At 47.7% G+C, this 24,086-nt stretch overlaps 1 protein-coding gene across 2 annotated transcripts; it reads left to right on the top strand.

Moving 5' to 3' along the window:
• The first annotated feature begins 458 nt into the window (after positions 1-458).
• On the top strand, positions 459-22,880 carry ACVRL1 (activin A receptor like type 1). 2 transcript variants are annotated; one of them, XM_030967095.1, is made up of 10 exons: positions 459-754; positions 7,196-7,266; positions 10,144-10,368; positions 11,352-11,551; positions 11,644-11,743; positions 15,125-15,271; positions 16,124-16,399; positions 17,634-17,822; positions 20,443-20,573; positions 22,286-22,880. In XM_030967095.1, the coding sequence occupies exons 2-10, from the start codon at positions 7,197-7,199 to the stop codon at positions 22,418-22,420; spliced, it is 1,473 nt and encodes a 490-aa protein (XP_030822955.1). In that variant the 5' UTR covers positions 459-754; position 7,196; the 3' UTR covers positions 22,421-22,880. The 2 variants fall into 2 exon arrangements, with proteins under 2 accessions (XP_030822955.1, XP_030822954.1); XM_030967094.1 differs by having other exon boundaries at positions 17,634-17,832.
• Positions 22,881-24,086: the final 1,206 nt, after the last annotated feature.

The raw sequence follows: 24,086 nt of genomic DNA, 5'->3' as shown, positions 1-24,086 counted from the left end.
TTAATTTTGTCCAGCCTCTGCTTTTAACATCCCAAGAAAGGCCTCGTTCAGCTCTGCACCCTGGAATTTCTGGGATTAACCAGCCTGGAATAACCAGGGAGGGGCGGCCAAGCAGCCCAAGGCCGTGCCCAGATCTAGAACCTTCCATCCGCACCCACGCCAGCCGCGCTCCTGCCGAGCACCTCGGGGATGCTCGGGGTGAAGCGCTGCCGGCCATGGGATGGAATTTCCCATAAAAACTGGGAAATTGGGGTGGGAAAACCACTCGGGGAAGGACGAGGAGGGAGTGGAAGGAGCCAGGATGGAGCTGGGGCCCGGTGAGCGGGAGGAAGGGAGGCTGCTGGTGGCTGTGTGCTCAGCAATAGGAAATGCTTTATTAGCTGGGAGTGGTGGAGACAAGCCAGGCAGGAAGAGGCAGTAATAAGAAACATTTTTTTTTTTTTTTGACTTCTCCCACATCCAGACCGCAGAGCGGCTGCCAAACGGCTGCGTTGGACAGAGGGGGTGGCCGAGCCGGGGCCCCTGCGGGCAGCACGGGTGACAATCGTGACAATCGCGACAATCCCTGCCCCAGCGGGGACAGGCACGGCCGTGGGGGCAGCATGGGCGGTGGGAAGGGAGCAGATCCATGAAGATCCTCGGAGTTGGGGCTCAGGAGCGGAGCTGAGGCGGATCCGGGAGCGGGATCGCAGCTGGGAGAGCCCCACCAGGGCTGGGCAGTGCCAGAGGGTCCCGCAGGACCTGGATGCTGGAGGTGAGTGGGGAAAAGTCACTTATGGGGTCTGGGCTGCGCCAAGATCAGGGCTTCACCCCCAAAAATCAGGATTTGGCCCCGTTTCCTTTGTGTTTTATGGGATTGCGGTGCTGACATCAGGGTTAGAGAGGCTGGAATTGGGTTCCTCATGGGGTTTGGGCTGCACCAAGATCAGGGTTTCACCCCCAAAAATCAGGATTTGGCCTCGTTTGCTTTGTGTTTTATGGGATTGTGGTGCTGACATCAGGGTTAGAGAGGCTGGAATTGGGACCAGGGGCTCAAATCAGGGATCACATCAGTGTGGTGGGAGCAGGATCTGTGCCCAGGTCCTTGCTAAAGAGCTGAAATAGTAAAAACTGCAGCAGGGAAGGCTGGGATCGAGCTGGGAAATGGGGAATTTGGGTGTATTTTGGAAAGATGTGGGGGGAAAGGAGGGAAATCAGGATTTGGCCCCGTTTCCTTTGTGTTTTGTGGGGTTGTGGTGCTGACATCAGGGTTAGAGAGGCTGGAATTGGGGATGGGAGCACAAATCAGTGGGGTGGCAGGAGGTTTTGCTGCTCTCTTGAGTGGGTTTTGCTCTCTTGAGTGGGTTTTGCTCTCTTGAGTGGATTTTGCTGCTCTCTTGAGTGGGTTTTGCTCTCTTGAGTGGGTTTTGCTGCTCTCTTGAGTGGGTTTTGCTCTCTTGAGTGGGTTTTGCTGCTCTCTTGAGTGGGTTTTGCTCTCTTGAGTGGGTTTTGCTCCCTCTTTGTGTGGTGCACGTTCATGGAGTGGAATTGCCCGCCAGGCAGAGGCCGGTGTGTCCTGCTGGAGGGCGAGCCCAGCTTTGCTCCACCTGTGACCCACCTGCAGCTGCAGGCAGGGAAAGGAAAAACCTCCCCCCGTGCCTGGAACCCGGCTGGAGCCCTGGGGTCTGTGGCAAAGCTCTGTCCTGGTGTCTGTCCTGTCCTTCCCCCCTGGCACGGGCACTGGCACCAGGGGCTGGGCTCTGTGTGGCTCCCTGTGAAAAATCAGCGCAGGGAACGGAGCCCTGGGCCTCATCTCGTGCCTAAACCCCCTGTGAGCAGCAGAAAGCACAGGGAAAGGTGGAGGAGATGGGGTTGAGGAGCCTGGTCAGAGCAGGGACTCCTGAACCACCCCACACACCCCCAGGGCTGTGCCTGACACCCTTCCCTGGATTCCTCTTGTCTCCTGCTCCATTTTCCCTTTGCTTCTCCTTCCATGGGAGTGGTGGAAAGAAATTTCCTTTCCCCAGGGTTTGCTTCAGACCCTGGAATGGGAAATTCTCCTTCCCCAGGGTTTGCTCCAGACCCTCAAACTGGGAAATTCTCCTTCCAACCTGAGGCTGTGCCATTCTCTTTTGCTTTCCCCCTTTTTTCCTCCCTCTCAACACCACAATTTTTTTTGTTCCAGATCTTGGAGATGGGAAATTCTCCTTCCCCAGGGTTTGCTCCAGACCCTCAAACTGGGAAATTCTCCTTCCCGAGGTTTGTTCCAGATCTTGGAGATGGGAAATTCTCCTTCCCTGAGGTTTGTTCCAGACCCTCAAACTGGGAAATTTCCTTTCCCCAGGGTTTGCTCCAGACCCTGAAACTGGAAAATCCTTCCCCAGGGTTTGCTCCAGACCCTGGAGCTGGGAAATTCTCCTTCCCCAGAATTTGCTCCAGACCCTCAAACTGGGAATTCTCCTTCCCCAGGGTTTGCTCCAGACCCTGAAATTGGAAAATTCTTCCCCAGGGTTTGCTCCAGACCCTCAAGCTGGAAAATTCTCCTTCCCCAGGGTTTGCTCCAAACCTTCAAACTGGGAAATTCTCCTTCTCCAGACACCTCAAAAACTGGGAAATTCTCCTTCCCTGGGGTTTGCTCCAGACCCCAACAAAAAAAATTTTTAAAATAATTTCCCAGATCCTCAAACTGGGAAATTCTTCCCTGGGGTTTGCTCCAGACCCTGAAGCTGGGAAATTCTCCTTCCCCAGGGTTTGCTCCAGATCCTCAAACTGGAAAATTCTCCCAGGGTTTCTCCAGACACCTTCAAACTGGGAAATTCTCCTTCTCCAGACACCTCAAACTGGGAAATTCTCCCTCCCCAGGGTTTGCTCCAGACCCTGAAACTGGAAAATTCTTCCCCAGAATTTGCTCCAGACCCTGGAGCTGCCTCCCAGCTCCTGGCCAGCACCCATGTCCCACCCCAGAGGTTTCCCCTGGGGATTTTTCCCTCTCCTGATGCCACAAATCCCAGCGAATATAAACCAGCCCCCAGGCGGGCAGGGTAGGATGCTCTGGATGCCCATGAGCTGCAGTTCCTGATGAGCAAAGAGGAAGGAAGGGACAGGGATGGGAATGCCAGGGCTGGTTTGTGTTTTCCTGGGATGTTTTTCCTGTGGGATGCCAGGGACAGCTCTGGATTCAGTTTTGCTCTCAGTAACAACAACAACCCATGGGATGTTTGGTACACAGCAGAGTTTGGGTGAGGCCCTGCCTGCTTTGTGTTCCGTGGCAAATATCCCGCAGCTGTCTCATGCTTCAGGATTTTGGGGAAGTGGCTGCGGGGAGGGAATTCAGCACCTGGGAGGCTCAGCTTCCCTTTTTAAATCACACATCCTGCAGCTCTCAGGACTGCAAGAAATATGCTGTCGGGGGTGAGGAATCAGCAGCCCAGCTCCAGAGGGGCTGAGCTTTAAAATAAATCGGATCCTAACCCAGCTCTGAGAGAGTTGGGATTTTAAAATAAAGCTGATCCTAGCCCTGCTCCAGAGGGGTTGAGTTTTAAAACAAAGCTGATCCTAACCCAGCTCTGGGGGAGTTGGGAATTTAAAATTAAACTGATCCTAACCCAGCTCTGAGGGAGTTGGGATTTTAAAATAAAGTTGATCCTAGCCCCACTCTGAGGGAATTGGAATTTTAAAATAAAGTTGATCCTAACCCAGCTCTGGGACAGTTGGGATTTTAAAATAAATCTGATCCTGGCCCAGCTCTGGGGAAGGTGGGTTTTAAAATAAAGCTGATCCTAGCCCAGCTCCAGAGGGGTTGAGTTTTAAAACAAAGCTGATCCTAACCCAGCTCTGGGGGAGTTGGGAATTTAAAATTAAACTGATCCTAACCCAGCTCTGGGGAGTTGGGATTTTAAAATAAAGTTGATTCCAACCCAGGTCTGGGGGAGTTGGGATTTTAAAATAAAGCCTGGCTCCAGAGGGGTTGAGTCTTAAAATGAAGCTGATCCTATCCCAGCTCTGGGGAGGTGGGATTTTAAAATAATGCTGATCCTAGCCCAGCTTCAGAGGGGTTGGGTTTTAAAAACAAAGCTGATCCTAGCCCAGTTCTGAGGCAATTGGGAATTTAAAATAAACCCAATCCTAGCCCAGTTCTTGGGGTGGTTGGGATTTTAAAACAAAGCTGATCCTAGCCCAGTTCTTGGGGCAGTTGGGAATTTAAAATAAAGCTGAACCTGGCCCAGCCCAGGGTCGGATGGATCCGCCTGGCATCGCTCCTCCACCAAGGCCCTGCCCTCCATCCCCAGCGCCCAGGATTTTCTCACTGATCCTCTCGCTATTTCCTCCCCTCCAGGCACAACCGTGTGAGTTATTTTGGGGAGGAAAAGCCCGATTTGAGCAGGGCAGGGACCTGCCGGGCTCAGCCACGTCCGCGCGCGCCGGCCTTGCGTGACTGCGCTTCCCCATCAAGGGCAGAATCTAAACAATCTTGATTCCTGTCCCAGCAGCCCTGGGCTGGGCTCTTCAATTGCAGGAAACGGAGCCTTTTGGCGTGTTTATGTCGGGAACACGAAGAATGAGCCCAGGAGGGGCCGGGGTTGTGAGGCTGGCGGGGGGATGGCCGTGTTTGCCTTGGCACAAATGTCTCTTTCACAAAAAAAAAAAAAAAAATTAAAAGGAAGATTAAAAATAGCCAAACTTCCCCCAAAGGCTCAGCGAGGAATTTTTTGGCTGTGCCAGAACCTCTGTTTGTGTCATTGATAAGCTGTGCGCGTAAAAGCAGCCCCAGGAGGGAGAGCCTGCTCGTGGCGCTCCAGCCCACGGGGCAGGTTTTCCCAAATTTGGGATCCCCAGCAGCGCTGTGGCATCAGCAGGGCTGTGGTTTTGTGGTTTTTATGGAGCACGAGCCCTGGGAACAGCAGGAAGTTATTGTATTTTATGGGGTGCCTCGATGTTGGGAGGAATGATCAATCTGACTGCATGTTCTCAGGAGATTAATTTATTATTTTGTGATACTATATTATATTTATGATGCTATATTATATATCAGAAGGCTAATTTATTATTATATTATATTATATTATATTATATTATATTATATTATATTATATTATATTATATTATATTATATTATATTATATTATATTATATTATATTATATTATATTATATTATATTATATTATATTATATTATATTATATTATATTATATTATATTATTGTATTTATTATTATATTATATTATATTATATTATATTATATTATATTATATTATATTATATTATTCTATTTATCATTTTATTATATTATATTATATTATATTATTCTATTTATCATTTTATTATACTATATTATATGATATGATATTATTATATATATTATTTTATGATACTATATTATATTAAAGAATTCTCAGGGTTCTCTGTATTTATGGGGTGCCTCAATGTTGGGAGGAATGATCAATCTGACTGCATGTTCTCAGGAGGTTAATTTATTATTTTATGATACTATATTATATTTATGATGCTATATAATATATCAGAAGGCTAATTTATTATTATGTTATATTATATATATTATATTATATTATATTATATTATATTATATTATATTATATTATATTATATTATATTATATTATATTATATTATATTATATTATATTATATTATATTATATTATATTATATTATATTATATTATATTATATTATATTATATATTATTTTATGATACTATATTATATTAAAGAATTCCCAGGGGTCTCTGTCATTTTGGCTGACCCCAAGATGCGTCCGAGAGTTTCTTTTCTCAGCCTGGCAACCTGAAGAAGGAGTCAGGATTTTTTTTTTTTTTTTTGTTCTGGTTTTCAAGGTTGTTTATTTTCTGTTATTTATGACATTTTCTCCTTGGCTTGCTGAGGTCCATCAGTGGCACACTGCCCACCTTCAGAGGCAGTGTTATCTTTTATACTCAAAACTATGTTTACTACTCAAAACTTTATTTATAATTATTTTCCAATACTTATCACTTATGTTAGACAGTGTGTTCCTACTCTAATCTAATTTAAAATTGTCACCACCACTTAGAAGATGGAGGCTAGGAAGAAGGAGAAGGAAAGATAAGGCACACCTAAATTCCTTTATCTTAGGACCTCGAACACCCATCCTAAAAACCTCAAAATTCTATTTTCACCCTGTTACGAACTAATTATCATTTTACTTAATCTTTTGTGGCTTGTAATTCCTCATGTAAGGTTGATGATTTTTTCCACGGGTCAAAATCAAAGGCACAGGGGTCTCTGAGCCATCCAGGGCAGCCAGAGGGATGTCCTGGAGTCCGACAAAGAATATGAAACTATACTGCACTAAAGAATACAGAAAGGATACTTACAGAATGCTAAAAAGATAATAATGAAAACTCGTGACTCTCTCTCCAGAGTCCCGACACAGCTTGACACTGATTGGCCAAAGAATCAAAACAATTCGCATCAGAATCCCAATGAAACAATCTCCAAACACATTCCAAAGGATGTGAAGCATCCTTGGAAGCATATTTGGCGCAGAGGAATGATGGATCTGACTCCATGCTCTCAGAAGGCTAATTTCTTATTATTTTATGATACTACATTATATTAAAGAATATTAAACTATACTATACTAAAGAATACAGAAAGGATGCTTACAGAATGCTAAAAAGATAATAATGAAAACTCGTGACTCTTTCCAGAGTCCCGACCCTAACTTTGTCAAAACAATTCACATCAGAATCCCAATGAAACAATCACCTGTATTCCAAAGGAGCAAAACACAGGAGAAGCAAATGAGATAATTATTGTTTTCCTTTTCCTCAGAGGCTTCTCGGCTTCCCAGGAGAAAAATCCTGAGCGAAGGGATTTTCCAGAAAATGTGAATTTAACAGAAGTGCCGGTGTGGGGGTCACAGGGAGAAAGGGAGGAGCTTGGGGCTGCATGGACACGGCAAGGACCTGGTTCCAGCACATTCCTGAGCTCTGTGGGGCCATGAGTGGCACCCACACCGCACCAGGAAGGTCCCCTGATCTTGGGAGGTCCCGGGATGTGTTCTCAGGAAGGGCCGTGCCCAGGATGTCGGGAGCCAAACACATCTTACCGCACTCTGTGCCTGAATTCTGCAAAGCCCATCCCTCCCCAAAGCCCCCAGGGTTGGGGATGGGCTCTGGGGGTGCAGGGGCTGCTCTGACCCCCCTCTCTCTCCCCAGGATGATGCCGTGTGGGGTCGGTGGCTGGGTGATGCTGGCATTGATGACCTCGTCCTTCAGCTTCGCAGCTGGTGAGTGCCAAATGGGTTAAAATAAACCCTCGGCTTTTTGGGAGCATCTCTGCCCAAAATAAAAGCCAGGGAGGAAGCTGGGCTCCTCAGGGACTGTGCTGTGTCCCTGTGGTGTGGTGAGGCATCCCCCAGAGAGGATCTCAGCTTAATTAATTGTGGTTGATCGAGTGCTTTGCTGTCACCAGAGGGAAATGTCGCTCTCGAGGTGGTCACGACACAAAGCAGAGTCTCAGATGGCAACTCTTTATTATTGAACGTGGCTGACTTTTTATACACTTTTCAATTGTTTATGCTTTTTCTGCTTTAACTGTTGGCTACAATAAATCAACATAACACTATCGGTGAAAAGTTACAGTGACTTCAACTAACTTTCTAAAAATACTTTGTCCAGCTGCAAAGTTCACTTATCTCTCTTCGATTCTTCGCTTCTTTCGGTCTTCTTGGCTACAGCCTTAGACAGAGAGCTCCTTATCAGCTTCTTGCTTCTCAGCTTCTTCTCGCTCCTTTAGCTAACAGGCCTGCTGTTAGCCCCAAGGCTGGTACCACATACCAAAAATCTGGGTTTTCCCAGGGGTGGTGATGATGATGATGATCACAGAACCACAGAATTTCTAGGTTGGAAGAGACCTTTAAGATCATCGAGTCCAACCCATCTTCTAACACCTCAACTAGATCATGGCACCGAGTGCCAGATCCAGCCTTTTTTTAAACACGTCGAGGGATGGTGGCTCCACCACCTCCCTGGGTAGATGATTCCAGTATTTGACCACTCTTTCTGTGAAAAACTCCCTCCTTCATTCTAGCCTGTATCTCCCTTGTCGCAGCTTGAGACTGTGTCCTCTAAGGATGATGATGATGATGATGATGATGATGATGATGGTGGTGGTGGTGGGAAGCAGGAGGAGCCGCTCAGCATCCCGGGGGGCACCAGGTGGACCGGGTGCTCTTGCAGGGAGGTCCAGGTTAACGTGGCTGTGCCAGCGAGGAGCAGCAGAGCTCACTGCGGGGATGAGTCTCCACCTGTCCTGCCCATGGGGCCGCCTGTAAGAGCCGAAATGAGAGATGTGGGACGCCAGGGGCTCTCCAAAATGCAGTTTATTCCATCCAAGATGTTACAGCAGTCCAGGGTCGGGGGTGACAGAGCTGTGCCCACAGCTGTCAGCTCCAGCTGCAGGCAGGCCTGGACACCCTTAGTTTGGGTTACATTGCATTATTTATTTTTCTTTTGGTTACAATGCATTATTTGCTTTTCTTTGCTGAGCATCTTCATACAGAACCAATCTACACCTTAACTTTTATCTATAGCCTATCATAACTGCTATAATTACCATATTCATGTTACTATTCTCCAATCACCAAAAGTTTGTACGTTACAGTTTAAGCTAGAAGTTGTTTCTCAGTTTTCTCGCAGTGGAAAATTCTGAGACCTTTTTTCTACTTGCAGCTTTGCTGGCTTGTTTGCCTGTGCTCTCTTTCTGCTTGGTAAAAACATCTTGTTTGGGGTGGGTTTATCCTTTGCTCTAAGCCATAAAAACTCCTTCTGACTAACACACCCTTTGCCTCCTTGGTTATCCAGCAAGACTGGCTCAGCAATTCTTTTCTGCTCTATCAAAACTCACTTCCATCTCTATTCCTTCATCAGACTCAACATTTAAAAATCTTTCTGCTAAAGCACACATATCTGTGAGAATTTCTTGTCAAACTTTCATCCTTCCCAACAGCCACCAACCCCAAACCAGCCCCAGCAGCACCCCACAGCACCAGGCAGCCTTTGGGCAGGGGGACAGGGAGTGCAGGATGGCCACCAGAGCCACCCCCTCGCTGTCCCCTCGCTGTCCCCTCGCTGTCCCCTCACCACTGGATGCTTGGCTGCCCTCAGGCTGAACCCCTGATTCCAGGAGGGATATTTTCTGTGCAAAAGGGCAGAGCTAAATTAGGAATTTGGGAGCATGGCTGCCATCTGAGCCACCGTGGCACAGGAAAGCAACTTCAGGGAAGCCAGGAAAAACTCCAGGAAAGACCCTGGGTTTGGCAGCCAGCTCCCAAAACACACACTGGGAAGGCACTGGCTGAGTTTGGGGTTTTTGATCTCACCCCAGGCTCCCGTAGGTCCCGTGTTCTCTGGGGTTTTGTGGGCAGGATGTGACCCCGTGTGCTGTACACCAGTGCATCCCAGTTAATCCCAGCTGCTGGGCTGGATTCGCAGCCCATCCCATGGAGCTTCTTGGGGACCCCCAGGTTCAGGGTTGGGATTTGGAGCCCAGCTGGGAGCAGGGGATTTTCTGGGAGGTGCCATGGGTTGGGCTGAGCACCCACAGCCGCCTTCCCCTCCTTCTCTGATGGTCCCATTCTCCCAATCTGGAGCCTTTAGGAGAATGTCCCTGTCCCCAAAGCCACCAAAGCTCCCGGGTGGGCAGTGGGGTGACCCTGTGGCACAACGTGTCCCCTCCTGGTGCCCGCAGAGGAGCATAGGTCCCGTGTTCTCTGGGATTTTGTGGGCAGGATGTGACCCCGTGTGTTGTAAATCCCCTGGGATTTTGTGGGCAGGATGTGACCCCGTGTGCTGTACACCAGTGCATCCCAGTTAATCCCAGCTGCTGGGCTGGATCCATCCCAGACAGGCACAGCCCATCCCATGGAGCCTCTTGGGGACCCCCAAGTTCTGGGTTGGGATTTGGAGCCCATCTGGGAGCAGATTTTCTGGGAGGTGCCAGGATGGGCTGAGCACCCACAGCCACCTTCTCCTCCTTCTCTGACAGCCCCAGGCTGCTCATTCTCCAAATCTGGAGCCTTTAGGAGCATGTCCCTGTCCCCAAAGCCCCCAAAGCTCCCGGGTGGGCAGCGGGGTGACGCCGTGTCCCCTCCTGGTGCCCACAGAGGAGCTGCTGTGCGCCTGCGACGTGCCCCACTGCAGCCAGCCCAACTGCACGGGCCAGGTGTGCTTCGTCAGCAAGAGGAGGGAGGAGGGCACCATCACCCAGCACCGGGGCTGCTTCTCCCAGAACATTCTGGAACACTGCCACACGCCCGTCACGGAGCACTACGGCATGAGGTGCTGCAACTTCCACATGTGCAACGCCGAGCTGGAGATCTTCCTGCAAGGTACAGGGGACAGGGGAACAGGGGATGAGCTGCCCATGTGGCTGGGGATGTGGTTGGGTCCCCAGGATGAAGGAGGAATTGATGAATCCGACTCCATGTTCTTAGAAGGCTAATTTATTATTTTATTATGATAATATAATATAATATAATATAATATATATATTATTATATATATATATAATATAATATAATATAATATATTAATATAATATATATATATAATATAATATATATAATATAATATAATATAATATAATATAATATAATATAATATAATATAATATAATATATAAGCTTTTGAACTAATTACTATAATATATATTATATAATATCATATCATATTATATCATAATATAATATAAGCTTTTGAACTAATTACTATAATATATATTATATAATATCATATCATATTATATCATAATATAATATAAGCTTTTGAACTAATTACTATAATATATATTATATAATATCATATCATATTATATCATAATATAATATAAGCTTTTGAACTAATTACTATAATATATATTATATTATATTATATTATATTATATTATATTATATTATATTATATTATATTATATTATATTATGTTATAGTTGTATAATACGATTACATTATATTATATAATCACATCACATTACATAAGGCTATATTAAAACTACACTAAAGGAAGAGAAAGGATACAGTCAGAAGGTTACAAAGGATGATAATGAAAACTCATGACCGCATCCAGAGTCCTGACGCAGCTGGATGGTGATTGGTCATCAAGTCAAAACAATTCACATGAAACCAATCAAACATGCCCCTGTGGGTAAACAATCTCCAGGCCGCTTTCCAAAGCAGCAAAACAGGGAGAAGCAATCAGATAATTATTGTCTTCACTCCTCTCTGAGGCTCCTCAGGTTCCCAGGAGATAAATCCTGGGCGGAGGGATTTTTTTCAGAGAATGTGAATGCCACCCCCTCGTTTCCCCCGCCCAGGAGAAGATGCTCTGGCAAAGACACCTTCCCTACCCAACCTCCTCCTGATGATCTTCGTCCCGCTGCTCTCCCTCCTCGTCCTCGCGGCGCTCACGGCGCTCTTCTGCTGGAAGGTGGCCCAGCACCGCCACAAGCACAGCGACTTCGGCGACACTGACCTCATGCTGAAGGCATCCATGATGGGAGACAGCACCTTGGAGGTGGGTGAGCCCCGTGAGCGACCCCAAATGTCCCCAGGGTGTGTGTGGGGATGGCCACCGCGCTGACCCCGTGGTCACCCTGCTTTACGCAGGACCTGCTGAACGACGACTGCACCACGGGCAGTGGTTCTGGGCTGCCTTTCCTTGTCCAGAGGACGGTGGCTCGGCAGATCAGCCTCATGGAGTGTGTGGGTAAGGAGAGGAGGCTGTGATTTATTTAAAAATATAGGTATTAAAAAATGTGGATTATTAAAAAATATGGATATTGATCTAGTGCCGATATCCATGTGTGGCGGACAAAATCTCTCTGACAGTTTAGAGTTAGAAAGTGGATGTTTATTGTGGGAGAATTCCCAAAAACACACTACAATTTACAGGTGATCACAGAGTCCTTTTATCTATATAAGTATTGAATACCCAAAATACAAATATATATTCATAACTTTGGTACATCCCATTCCCAATATGGATATTGATCTAGTACCAATATCCAAAAACTCTCTGACAGTTTAGAGTTAGAAAGTGGATGTTTATTGCAGGATAATTCCCAAATACACACTGCAATTTACAGGTAATCACAGAGTCCTTTTATCTATATAAGTATTGAATACCCAAAATACAAATATATATTGATAACTTTGGTACATCCCATTCCCAATATGGATATTGATCTATGGATTTTGATATCCATAGATATCAATTCAATACAAGTATTGAATACCCAAAATACAAACATATATTGATAACTTTGGTACATCCCATTCCCAATATGGATATTGATCTAGTATCAATATCCAACTGTGATGGACAAAAACTCTCTAACAGTTTAGAGTTAGAAAGTGGGTGTTTATTGTGGGATAATTCTCAAATACACACCACAATTTACAGGTGATCACAGAGTCCTTTTATCTTTATAAGTATTGAACACCCAAAATAAAAATGCATATTGATAACTTTGGTACGTCTCATTCCCAATATGGATATTGGTCTAGTACCAATATCCAAAAACTCTCTGACAGTTTAGAGTTAGAAAGTGGATGTTTATTGCAGGATAATTCCCAAATACACACTGCAATTTACAGGTAATCACAGAGTCCTTTTATCTATATAAGTATTGAATACCCAAAATACAAATATATATTCATAACTTTGGTACATCCCGTTCCCAATATGAATATTGATCTATGGATTTTGATATCCAAAATCTATGGATTTTGATATCCATAGATATCAATTCAATACAAGTATTGAATACCCAAAATACAAACATATATTGATAACTTTGGTACATCCCATTCCCAATATGGATATTGCTCTAGTATCAATATCCAACTGTGATGGACAAAATCTCTCTAACAGTTTAAAGTTAGAAAGTGGATGTTTATTGCAGGATAATTCCCAAAAACACACCACAATTTACAGGTGGTTACAGAGTCCTTCTATCTATACAAGTATTGAATAACCACAATACAAATACATATTCGTAACTTTGGTAGATCCCATTCCCCGCTCCATATGGTAATTAGTTCAAAAGTCATTAAGCATGTGTAGTTTGTTCCTTGAAATGGGTGGGTGGTCCCTTTCATGGGGAGGGGTCCCAAAATGAGGAAGTAAATGAAGTCTTCCTCGTTCTGAACTTTCTACATTTTCAATGCAAATATGACAAATGAACCCTTGGTAGAACTCCCATTCCCCGTCTTCAATTGGGTTCAGAACAGAGGAGGCCACAATTGTCTTCTGTTCCTAAAAGCCATTTATCAATTTCTATATTCTCCATTAGAAACCCAGCTAACCAAACATTGTGCTGACAAGCAATCAATTATGAGTTAACTACTAACTCTTAACTTCATCAAGGCCTGCCCATTTATTTTAATTAACTCCAATAAAGCTTATCTCTAACAAAACTCCTAGCTCCTCTAAAATCTCTAAATTCCCTGAAGTTTATGTCTCAGCTGCCTCAGCCACCCCCAGCTGGTGCTGGAATTTTGGCACTCCAGCTTCAAACCGTGTCAGCCAAAACCCAGCAGGAACCCAGTCTTGGTTTGAAAAACAGGTTTGTGCTGAGGAAGGCAGGAGCCTCCCCTGAAATGGAAAATGTAAATCCCCTCCCTCTGAATTGTTGTAATTTTGAAATTAAGGGGCTCTCAGGCAAAGATATGGGGGCAGGAATAACATTTATTAGGGAAGAAAAATAAAATATAATAAAAAATAAAATAAATAAAATAAAATAAAATAAAATAAAAATATAAAATAAAAATAAAATAAAATAAGAAAAATAAAATAAAAAATAAAAAATAAAATAAAAAAAAAATAAAATAAAATAAAATAAAATAAAATAAAATAAAATAAAATAAAATAAAATAAAATAAAAAAAATAAAAAAAATAAAATAAAATAAAATAAAATAAAAAAAATAAAATAAAATAAAATAAAAATAAAAATAAAAAAAATAAAATAAAATAAAATAAAATAAAATAAAATAAAATAAACAGTGCACTAATAGAAAACAACCCTGCCAGAGTGAAAGCAAACAGGCCCTGGCACCCCGTGGGTCAGGGTGGGGGCACAGCCCCATCCCATGGGGGCTCAGCCCTGCTGCAGGGCCAGCTGTGCTTCTGCTGGAGCAGGGATCCTGCACAAGGGGGAGTTTTCCATTTGAAGCTCCAGGGGTGCTGGAGATGGGCCTGGAATTCCTCTGGGAATGCAGAGGAGGAGAAAGCTGCTCCTCTGGGAATGCAGTGGGAAAAGGTTGTTGGGGTGTCCCAAAATCTCAGATTAGATCCAGGTAGGAATGTTTGAAATCTCAGATTATATCCAGGTAGGAATGTTTGAAATCTCAGATTAGATCCAGGTAGGAATGTTTGAAACCCCAGATTAGATCCAGGTAGGAATGTTTGGCTCCTCCCCCTGGGCGGAGCATCTCCCCGTGGGATGATGGAATTTCATCAGCCATGCAGGGACACTCACCGGCCCATGAACAGAAGATAATTAATAATTAGTGGCCCATTAAAAGGAGATATATCCTGGAGGGAGGATTGTGGCAGAGATAAAGAAAACTGCCCAATGAGCAGAAGATATCTGCCCAATTAACAGAAGATATCTGCCCAATTAACAGAAGATGTCTGCCCAAATTAACAGAAGTTAACTGCCCAATTAACAGAAGTTAACTGCCCAATGAACAGAGGATAGCTGCCCAGTTACCAGAGGATAACTGCCCAATGAACAGAGGATAACTGCCCAAATTAACAGAGGATAAATGCCCAAATTAACATAAGATAACTGCCCAAAGAACAGAAGAGAACTGCCCAATTAACAGAAGTTAACTGCCCAATTAACAGAGGTTAACTGCCCCACTTCCGACATACGGCAATAGAATTCACACTTATCTTGCAATTTAGGACAAACCCCAAGTTCTTCCCCCGTCCTGCTGCCTGGGGAGGGAGGGAGCAGCTGGGTGGGTGAGCAGATGTTGGCCAAGGACCCCCGTGCTGCTCCAGGGCTCTCCCGCACGGGATCCAGGCGCTGCCCGCGGGTCCTGGGGGCACTGGGTGAGGCGGTGGCACGGCTGTGGCAGGTAAAGGTCGCTACGGCGAGGTGTGGCGGGGCGTGTGGCACGGCGAGAGCGTGGCCGTCAAGATCTTCTCCTCGCGGGACGAGCAGTCGTGGTTCCGCGAGACGGAGATCTACAACACCGTCCTGCTGCGACACGACAACATCCTGGGTGAGCCGGGAGGGCTGGGAGCGGGGGGCAGCTGCAGGGTGGGCATGTGATGCCAACTGTTTCACAGGGTCCCTGATCCCAGGTGTTCTTCCCTGTCCCTGATCCCAGGTGTTTCCCAGAGTCTGTGATCCCAGATGTTTTCCAGGGTCTGTGTCCCCAGGTGTTTCACAGGGTCCCTGATCCAGGTGTTTCTCCCTGTCCCTGATCCCAGGTGTTTCCCAGGTATTTCCCAGGTGCTTCTCAGGGTCCCTTATCCCAGGTGTTACCCAGGTGTTTCCCATGATCCCAGGTGTTTTGCAGGTTCCCAGCTGGTTCCCAGCTGTTTCCCATGATCCCAGGTGTTTCCCAGGTTCTGTGTCCCCAGGTACTTCCCAGGTGTTTCCCAGGGTCCCAGGTGTTTCTCAGGGTCTCTAATCCCAGGTGTTTCCCATGATCCCAGGTGTTTCCCAGGTTCCCTGATCCCAGGTGTTTCCCAGGGTCTGTGTCCCCAGCTGTTACCCATGGTCCCAGGTGTTTCCCAGCTGTTTCCCAGCTGTTTCCCAGATGTTTCCCAGCTGTTTCCCAGGTGCTTCCATGGTTCCCTGATCCCAGGTGTTTCTCAGGGTCCCTGATTCCAGGTGTTTTCCAGCTGTTTCCCAGGTTCCCTCATCCCAGGTGTTTCTCCCTGTCCCATGGTCCCGGGTGTTTCTCAGGTGTTTCCCATGATCCCAGCTGTTTCCCAGGGTCCCAGTTATTTCCCAGGTGTTTCCCAGGGTCCCAGTTAATTCCCAGGTGTTTCCCAGCTGATTCCCAGGTTCCCTGACCCCAGCTCTTTCCCAGGTTCCCTGACCCCAGCTGTTTGTCCCTGGCCAGGTTTCATTGCCTCTGACATGACCTCCAGGAACTCCAGCACGCAGCTCTGGCTCATCACGCACTACCACGAGAACGGCTCCCTCTACGACTTCCTGCAGAGGACAGCCCTGGACGTGGACACCTGCCTGGGCCTGGCCTCCTCCATCATCTGCGGCCTCGTCCACCTCCACGTGGAGATTTTTGGCACTCAGGGCAAACCTGCCATCGCCCACCGGGACCTGAAGAGCAGGAACATCCTGGTGAAGAGCAACCGGCAGTGCTGCATCGCAGACCTGGGTGAGATGGAGGGGACCCCCAAGAATGAGGTACCCCAGGGATGGGGTACCCCAGGGATGAGGGATCCCGGGGTGTGGTACCCCAAGGATGAGGTACCCCAATGATGTGGTACCATAGTGATGAGGTATCCAGGGATGAGGTACCCCAGGGATGTGGTACCCCAGGGATGTGGTACCCCAGGGATGAGGGATCCAGGGGTGTGGTACCCCAAGGATGAGGTACCCCAATGATGTGGTACCATAGTGATGAGGAATCCCAAGGATGAGGTATCCAGGGATGAGGTACCCCAGGGATGAGGAACCCAGGACTGTGGTACCCCAGGGGTGTGGTACCCCCAGGGATGAGGAATCTAGGGGTGTGGTACCCCAAGGATAAGGTACTCCAGATACGTGGTACCCTGGGGATGTGGTACCCCAGGGATGAGGAATCCAGGAGTGTGGTACCCCAAGAATGAGATACCCCAAGAATGAGATGCCCCAGTGATGGGGTACCCAGAGATGAGGTGTCCCAGGGATAACGTACCCCAGTGATGAGATATCCAGGGATGGGGTACCCCAGTGATGAGGTACCCCAGGGATGGGGTACTCCGGGGATGAAGTACTCTGGGGATGTGGTACTCCAGGGCTGTGGTGCCCCAGGGATGTGGCACTTAGGGGTGTGGTACCCCAGGGTGGTGATACCCAGGGCTGCAGCACCCAAGGGTACCCAGGGGTGTGGTATCCCAGGGATGAGGAATCCAGAGATGTGGTACACCAGGGATGTGATACCCTAGGGATGAGGTACCCAAAGGATGAGATACCCTGGGATGTGGTGCCCCAGGGGTGAGGGTGAGGTATCCAGGGATGTGGTACCCCAGTCATGAGGTACCCCAGGGATGAGGAATCCAGTGATGAGTTATCCCAGGGATTAAATACCCCAGTGATGAGGTACCCCGGGGATGTGGTACCCCAGGGATGAGGAACCCCACGGACATGGTTCTCCAGGGCATTGGAACCCCACAGCTGTGATGCTCCAGCAATGTGGCACCCCGGGGATGTAACATTCCAGGGATGTGATGCCCCAGGGTGATGGTGCCACAGGGATGTGGCGTCCTGGGGTTTTGGGACCTCAGGGATGTTGAGCCCCATGGATGCAGCACCAGCACAGCGCTGCTCAGGGCCCTTATCCCAGCATTTCACAGATGAATTAATGACCTTTAAATCATCCCAAATGCCTCCGTGACCTTCCCTCCCAGGCCTGGCCGTCATGCACTCCCAGGGCAGCGATTACCTGGACATCGGCAACAACCCCCGCGTGGGCACCAAGCGCTACATGGCCCCGGAGGTGCTGAGCGAGCAGATCCGCACCGACTGCTTCGAGTCCTACAAGAAGACAGACATCTGGGCCTACGGGCTGGTGCTCTGGGAGATCACCCGGAGGAACGGTGGTGAACGGTGAGCGGCTCCCGGCCCCGGCTCCGCTCGCTCCCGGCTCCTGCGTTCCTTCCTTTTCTTGTTCCTTTTTTTTTTTTTTTTTTCCCTTTTTTCCTTCGCCCAGAAGATTAGCTGTAAATTATAAACACTGTAATCTAGTGTCAGCACCCGGCTCCCTGATTAAAGGGCCCATTAGGCTCAATCAGCGCTTTGTTTGTTCAGCGCTGATTAGAAAACAAGCGGCTTCGAGCGCTGCCTGGAAAGCGGCCACGGCCGGGACCTCCGGCCGCCGGGTTTGGCTCGGGAACTCGGGACTGGGACAAGGGGAAGGATCCCCCCGAGCTGGGGATGAACGGAATTGGGGCAGCCTGGCCAGCGCTGCTCATCACGGCGAAGTCCATTTAGATGTTAATTAAGCGGTGGGCGCGGGCGGATGGGGTGGGAGGGTCCCCCCAGGCGCAGTCTGGCCGGGATAATCTCATTTATGTCCCCAGGGCTCCCTCAGATGACACGTTTACTCCGAATTACCCCAGCCTTGCGTAGGAATGACCTCCAGCCGGTCGGGTTTAACCCTTCCAGGACCCCTCACTCCTCAGGGGATCGGGGATGGGGGGAACTCCAGGGGACCCTGAGGTTTTGGGGTGCAGGGAGCTGCTGGGGGCTCGAGGCTTCCCAGAAACATTAAATCCCACGGGGACACGGACATATGCAAGAATTACAGCGAGATTAGCTGGGCCAGCTGGCGGGCTGAGCACCAGGTGCTGAGGGGAGGTGGCCACAGTGCCAGGGGATGCTGTCCGTGATGATCCTCGTGGTGGGGCTGGTGCTGGAGCCACCGGTGACACCAGAGCCACCACCCCGTGTGCCCAGCCCAGGGTGTGATGCTGCAGGGAGCAGCTCCAGGGACCCTCCAGCAGCCCATGATCGAGATCTGGGTCTCCTCCAGCCCGGTCTCACGAGCTCTTGGAGATTTATTTCACACCCAAGAGAGCTCAGCTGCCTCAGAAGGCATAAAATCAGCAGGATGGCTTCTGTGGCGGTGCTGGAAACAGAAAATTTTAAAGAAAAGGCAAAATAACAAAGCTCTTTATAGAGAAAAACAGAGCTAAGTGCAAGAGGGGAAAAAAGTAACTCCACTGATAGAAGAGTCTCTTCAAGCCAGGTCTTATAAAGTCTTGGGGATTTGTTTCACACCCAAGATAGCCCAGCTACCTCAGAAGGCATAAAATCAGCAGGATGGCTTCTGTGGTAGTGCTGGAAACAGAAAATTTTAAATAAAAGGCAAAATAATAAAGTTCTTTATAGAGAAAAATCAAGCTAGGGGGAAGAGGGAAAAAAAGCCAAACTCCACTGATGTAAGGGTCTCCTTGAGTCAGGTCTCATAAGCTCTTGGAGATCTACACACCCAAGAGAGCTCAGCTACCTCAGAAGGCATAAAATCAGCAGGATGGCTTCTGTGGTGGTGTTGGAAACAGAAAAGTTTTCATAAAAGGCAAAATAACAAAACTCTTTATAGAGAAAAACTGAGCCACGTGCAAGAGGAAAAAAAAGTAACTCTACTGCTGTAAGGGTGTCTTCGAGCCAGGTCTTATAAACTCTTGGAGATCTATTTCACACCCAAGATAGCTCAGCTGCCTTAGATGGTATAAAATCAGCAGGATGGCTTCTGTGGTGGTGCTGGAAACAGCAAAGTTTTAATAAAAGGCAAAATAACAAATCTCTTTACAGAGAAAACCCGAGGTTCTTGCCCCTGGTAAAACACCCCACAAAAGCAATCAGTTCCTTTGTTCTCTTCTTTTTCTAGTGAATTGCTCAGGTGGGACTTTTTGGCCCCTGTCCAATTGGCTCTCCTTAAATTTGAGGTGAAGTCCCTCAGGTCCTATGAGGCGTCTTTTCACCTCATTGAGGAGAGAAACTTCTGGGTTTATCTCCTTTTTAAGGGGACAAAGGACAGTTTGGTCACTCTGTCAACAGGGGGCACATTGCTATAGGTGATGTAGAGCATGGGGGTGAGGATGAGGATGGAGCGTGAGGATTGAGGTTAGGATGAGGGTGAAGATGATGGTGAGGATGGTGGTGAGGATGAGGATTGGGGTGAGGATGAGGATGAGGATGAGGATGGGGGTGAGGATGGAGGGTGAAGATGATGGTGAGGATGGTGGTGAGGATGAGGATGGAGGGTGAGGATGGGGGTGAAGATGAAGGTGAGGATGAGGATGAGGGTGAGGATGAGGGTGAGGATGAGGATGGAGGGTGAGGATGGAGGTGAGGATTGGGGTGAGGATGAGGATGAGAATGAGGAGGAGGATGGAAGGTGAGGATGGAGGGTGAAGATGGGGGTAAGGATGAGGATGAGGATGGGGGTGAGGGTGAGGATGAGAATGAGGATGAAGGTGAAGATTGGGGTGAGGATGAGGGTGAAGATGGGGGTGAGGGTGAGGATGAGGATGGAGGATGAGGATGAGGATGAGGATGAGGATGAGGATGAGGGTGAGGGTGAGGATGAGAATGAGGATGAAGGTGAAGATTGGGGTGAGGATGAGGGTGAGGATGAGGAGGATGGAGGATGAGGATGGAGGTGAGGGTGAGGATGAGGATGGGGTTAACCCCTCGCTGTCCCCTGTCCCACAGGCATTGTGGAGGAGTACCGCCCGCCCTTTTTCGACGCCGTGCCCAGCGACCCCAGCTTCGAGGACATGAAGAAGGTGGTGTGTGTGGACCAGCAGACCCCCGTGATCCCCAACCGCCTCTTCTCCGACTCGGTGAGTCCCCCTGCACGATTGACGGGGGTAGCACGGTCGGGACAGACGGACACGAGAGATCTCTGGAGCCAGGTGGCAGAATTTGGGGTTTATTGCAAAGGGCCAAGTGCAGGGAGCTGCTGGGAGCTGCCAGGCACAGCTGGAGCAGGACTGAGAGAAGAGAGGGGGAGAGAGGATGAGAGGGTAAGAGAATAAAAGGGGTAAGAGCATAGAAAAGTAAGAGCTAAGAGGCAAGAGCTAAGAGTGTGAAGTTCCCATTACAATACAATAAATCTCCTTCTGTGTTGAATATTCTAATTCTCACTAACCAATCTAGTACAATATACAAATCCTACAGCATTTACACACAGCCTGTAAGAATCACTACATTACCATCCTGTGCTACATTTTAAACCCTAAAAACTCCCTTTGTGTATTTTATACCTTTAAAACTCCTCTTTAGGCCCCTTCTGCCAAGCTGTAGGGTCTGCTCTGACCCTTGGGGCTGTCTGCAGGCAGAGGGTGTTGTTCCATCAAAAGGGGATTTTACCTTCAACCAGCCACACCATTGTTTTCCCGTTGTTCAGTAATTAAAGTATCTGAAAGCTTGCATTTCAATCTCGCTTCTAGTTTCTATATTCTCAAAATCTTTTGCCAGGCAATCATATTTATAGGGGTTTCCTGTTTCATTTTCCCCAACATCCCACCCCTTGTACCTGTGGGAAAAAAAATGTGTATTTTATGATTGGCTTTCCGCAAATATTTAATTGAATGTTATATGTGTTATGTTAGAAAGTTGTGCTGTATTAATTTTCTTAAGGCGTGTGTTAAATATAGTTTTGGGTTATAACATCATGTTAAAATAGAAACTGTGAAAAACGCCAATGGCTTGTTTTCAAAATTTTTAAAGTTTAATAGTAATGAAAATGGGCCAAAAAATCCAAATTGTCCAAATTATTATTACTCTAATTCTATTACTATTTTTATAGCAATAAACTATTTTATTATAAAATATTTTATTATAAATTATTACTATAAAAATTATTATTATAAAAATAGTAATAGAATTAGAGTAATAATAATTTGGACAATTTGGATTAGGACAATATGAGACAATCAAAACAAAGAGTTATATTTATCTATATATAGTTATATTTATATTTGAAAATAGATATTAAAATAAAATAGTTGAAATAATATATATTTTAAAAGATATATTTAAATAAAGTAAATATATTTATGTATTTATATATATTAATATTACTATATATATTAACAATATATATTTTATATTTATATATAATTATATATTTATATTAATTTATATTGATGTATTTATATTGATATGTTTATATAATTTTATATATTTATATATTTATATATTTTATTATATTTTACATTTTTATATATTTATGTATTTATATATATTTATATATTTTTAAATATTTATATATATTTTTATATTTTATATATTTATATATTTATATATATTTATATAAAAATATATTTTTATATATTTAAATATATTTAAATATAACTATATATATTTCTATTTCTAGATAAAACTATATATTTAAACACATAGTTATATTTATAACAATATATATTTATATAACTATTTTTATAACTATTTTATTACTTCTTTTTTTTTTTTTTTAAACCAAACGACTGGCATTTTTCACCCTCCCCATCAAACCCTTGCGTTTACCCCTCTTTTCGTGCCTCGCCCTCAGGTTCTGTCGGCGCTGGCGAGGATCATGAAGGAGTGCTGGTACCAGAGCCCCTCGGCTCGTCTCACCGCCCTGCGCATTAAAAAGACCTTGAAGAAGCTCAGCAATTCCGCCGAGAAGCCAAAACTGGAGCAGTGAGCGCCGGGAACCGGACACCGGAGCCGCAGACGGGCGGCGCCGGGGCCGGGATGGCTCCGCTCGCACCGGGGATTCGCTCGCAGCTCCTGCCTCTCCCGCTCCTCCTTCCAGCCGCTTGGATTTGCAAGAAAAGAAAAAAAATAGGGGAAAAAAAAAACCCAACACCAAAGGAGGAATCTTCCACCCGGCCTTAAAAATATCCCTGGGTCCGTCATCCGATACCGGCGCGTCTCGCTGTGCCGGCGGGGGTGGCGGCTGGTCACCCACCCTGAGGGGCACCGATGGCAGAACCACTGCCAGCCTTCTTCAGAGCACCCACCCCGAGGGGCACGGAGGGCAGAACCACTGCCAGCCTTCTTCAGAGCACCCACCCCGAGGGGCACGGAGGGCAGAACCACTGCCGGCCTTCTTCAGAGCACCCACCCCGAGGGGCACGGAGGGCAGAACCACCCCCAGCTCCAGTGGCCCAACCCGGGGGCAAAACCCCCAGAACCACCCCAGGCACCAGGGGCCCCAGCCCCCCAGCCCCCGGGGCACCCCACCCGCGGGGCACAGATGGCAAAAGCATCCCCTGCGGGGGCATGGAGGGCACCCAACCCCCGAGGGGGCACCGAGGGCAGAACCACCCCTGGCCCTCGGAGCACCCACCCCGATGGGCATCGATGGCAGAACCACCCCCAAACCTCGGGGCAGGGATGGCAAAACCACCCCCAGCCCGAGAGGCGCCCAACCCGGGGGGCACAACCGATGGCAGAACCACCCCCAGCCCCAGGGGCACCCCCAGCCGGGGCACAGATGGCAAAACCATCCCCTTCCCTAGGAGCACCCAACCCGAGGGGCACCGATGGCAGAACCACCCCCAGCCCGAGGGGCATGGATGGCAGAACCACCCCCAAACCTAGGGGCACCGATGGCAGAACCACCCCCAGCCCGAGGGGCATGGAGGGCAGAACCACCCCCAGTCCTGGGGCACCGAGGGCAGAACCACCCCCAGCCCCAGGGGCACCCACCCAGAGGGGCATCGATGGCAGAACCACCCCCAGCCCAAGGGGCATGGATGGCAGAACCACCCCCAGTCCTCACTGCATCCACCCCGAGAGGCACAGATGGCAGAACCACCCCCCAACCTCGGGGCAGGGATGGCAGAACCACCCCCAGCCCCAGGGGCACCCACCCCGAGGGGCAGAACCGATGGCAGAACCACCCCCAGCCCCAGGGGCACCGATGGCAGAACCACCCCAAACCTCGGGGCACGGATGGCAGAACCACCCCCAGCCCCAGGGGCACCCCCGGCCCCAGGGGCACCGAGGGCACAACCACCCCCGCCCTCGGGGCCCCCACCCAGCGCCGGCTCCATCCAGGCGGAGCTGCCCGGACCCGCCCGCCCGGCGCTGGCAGGAATTCCCCGGCAGAGCCGCGGTGCCCGCTGAAGGAGGGATGGGTTTCGCTGGCAAAGGCTGGCACAAGGGCAGCATCCCCCTGGATCTGCACCCCGGATTGTGGGGATCCCAAAAATGAGGAGCTGCCGGCGGCGTCCAGAGCGGTCTGAGCGTCAGGATGATCCTTCCAGCGTTAAGGGGACAGGTCACAAAGTCATTTAGGATGATTTTTAAGGTCATCAATCCAAGCAGCCAACATCCCCCTTTGCCAAAGAGGTGCCCTCTTG

This window comes from Camarhynchus parvulus, chromosome 29 (assembly GCF_901933205.1).
Source record: "Camarhynchus parvulus chromosome 29, STF_HiC, whole genome shotgun sequence".
NCBI classification, from domain to species: Eukaryota; Metazoa; Chordata; class Aves; order Passeriformes; family Thraupidae; genus Camarhynchus; species Camarhynchus parvulus.
Note: the sequence above shows the minus strand (reverse complement) of the source record. Positions and strands in the feature narration are given on the sequence as shown.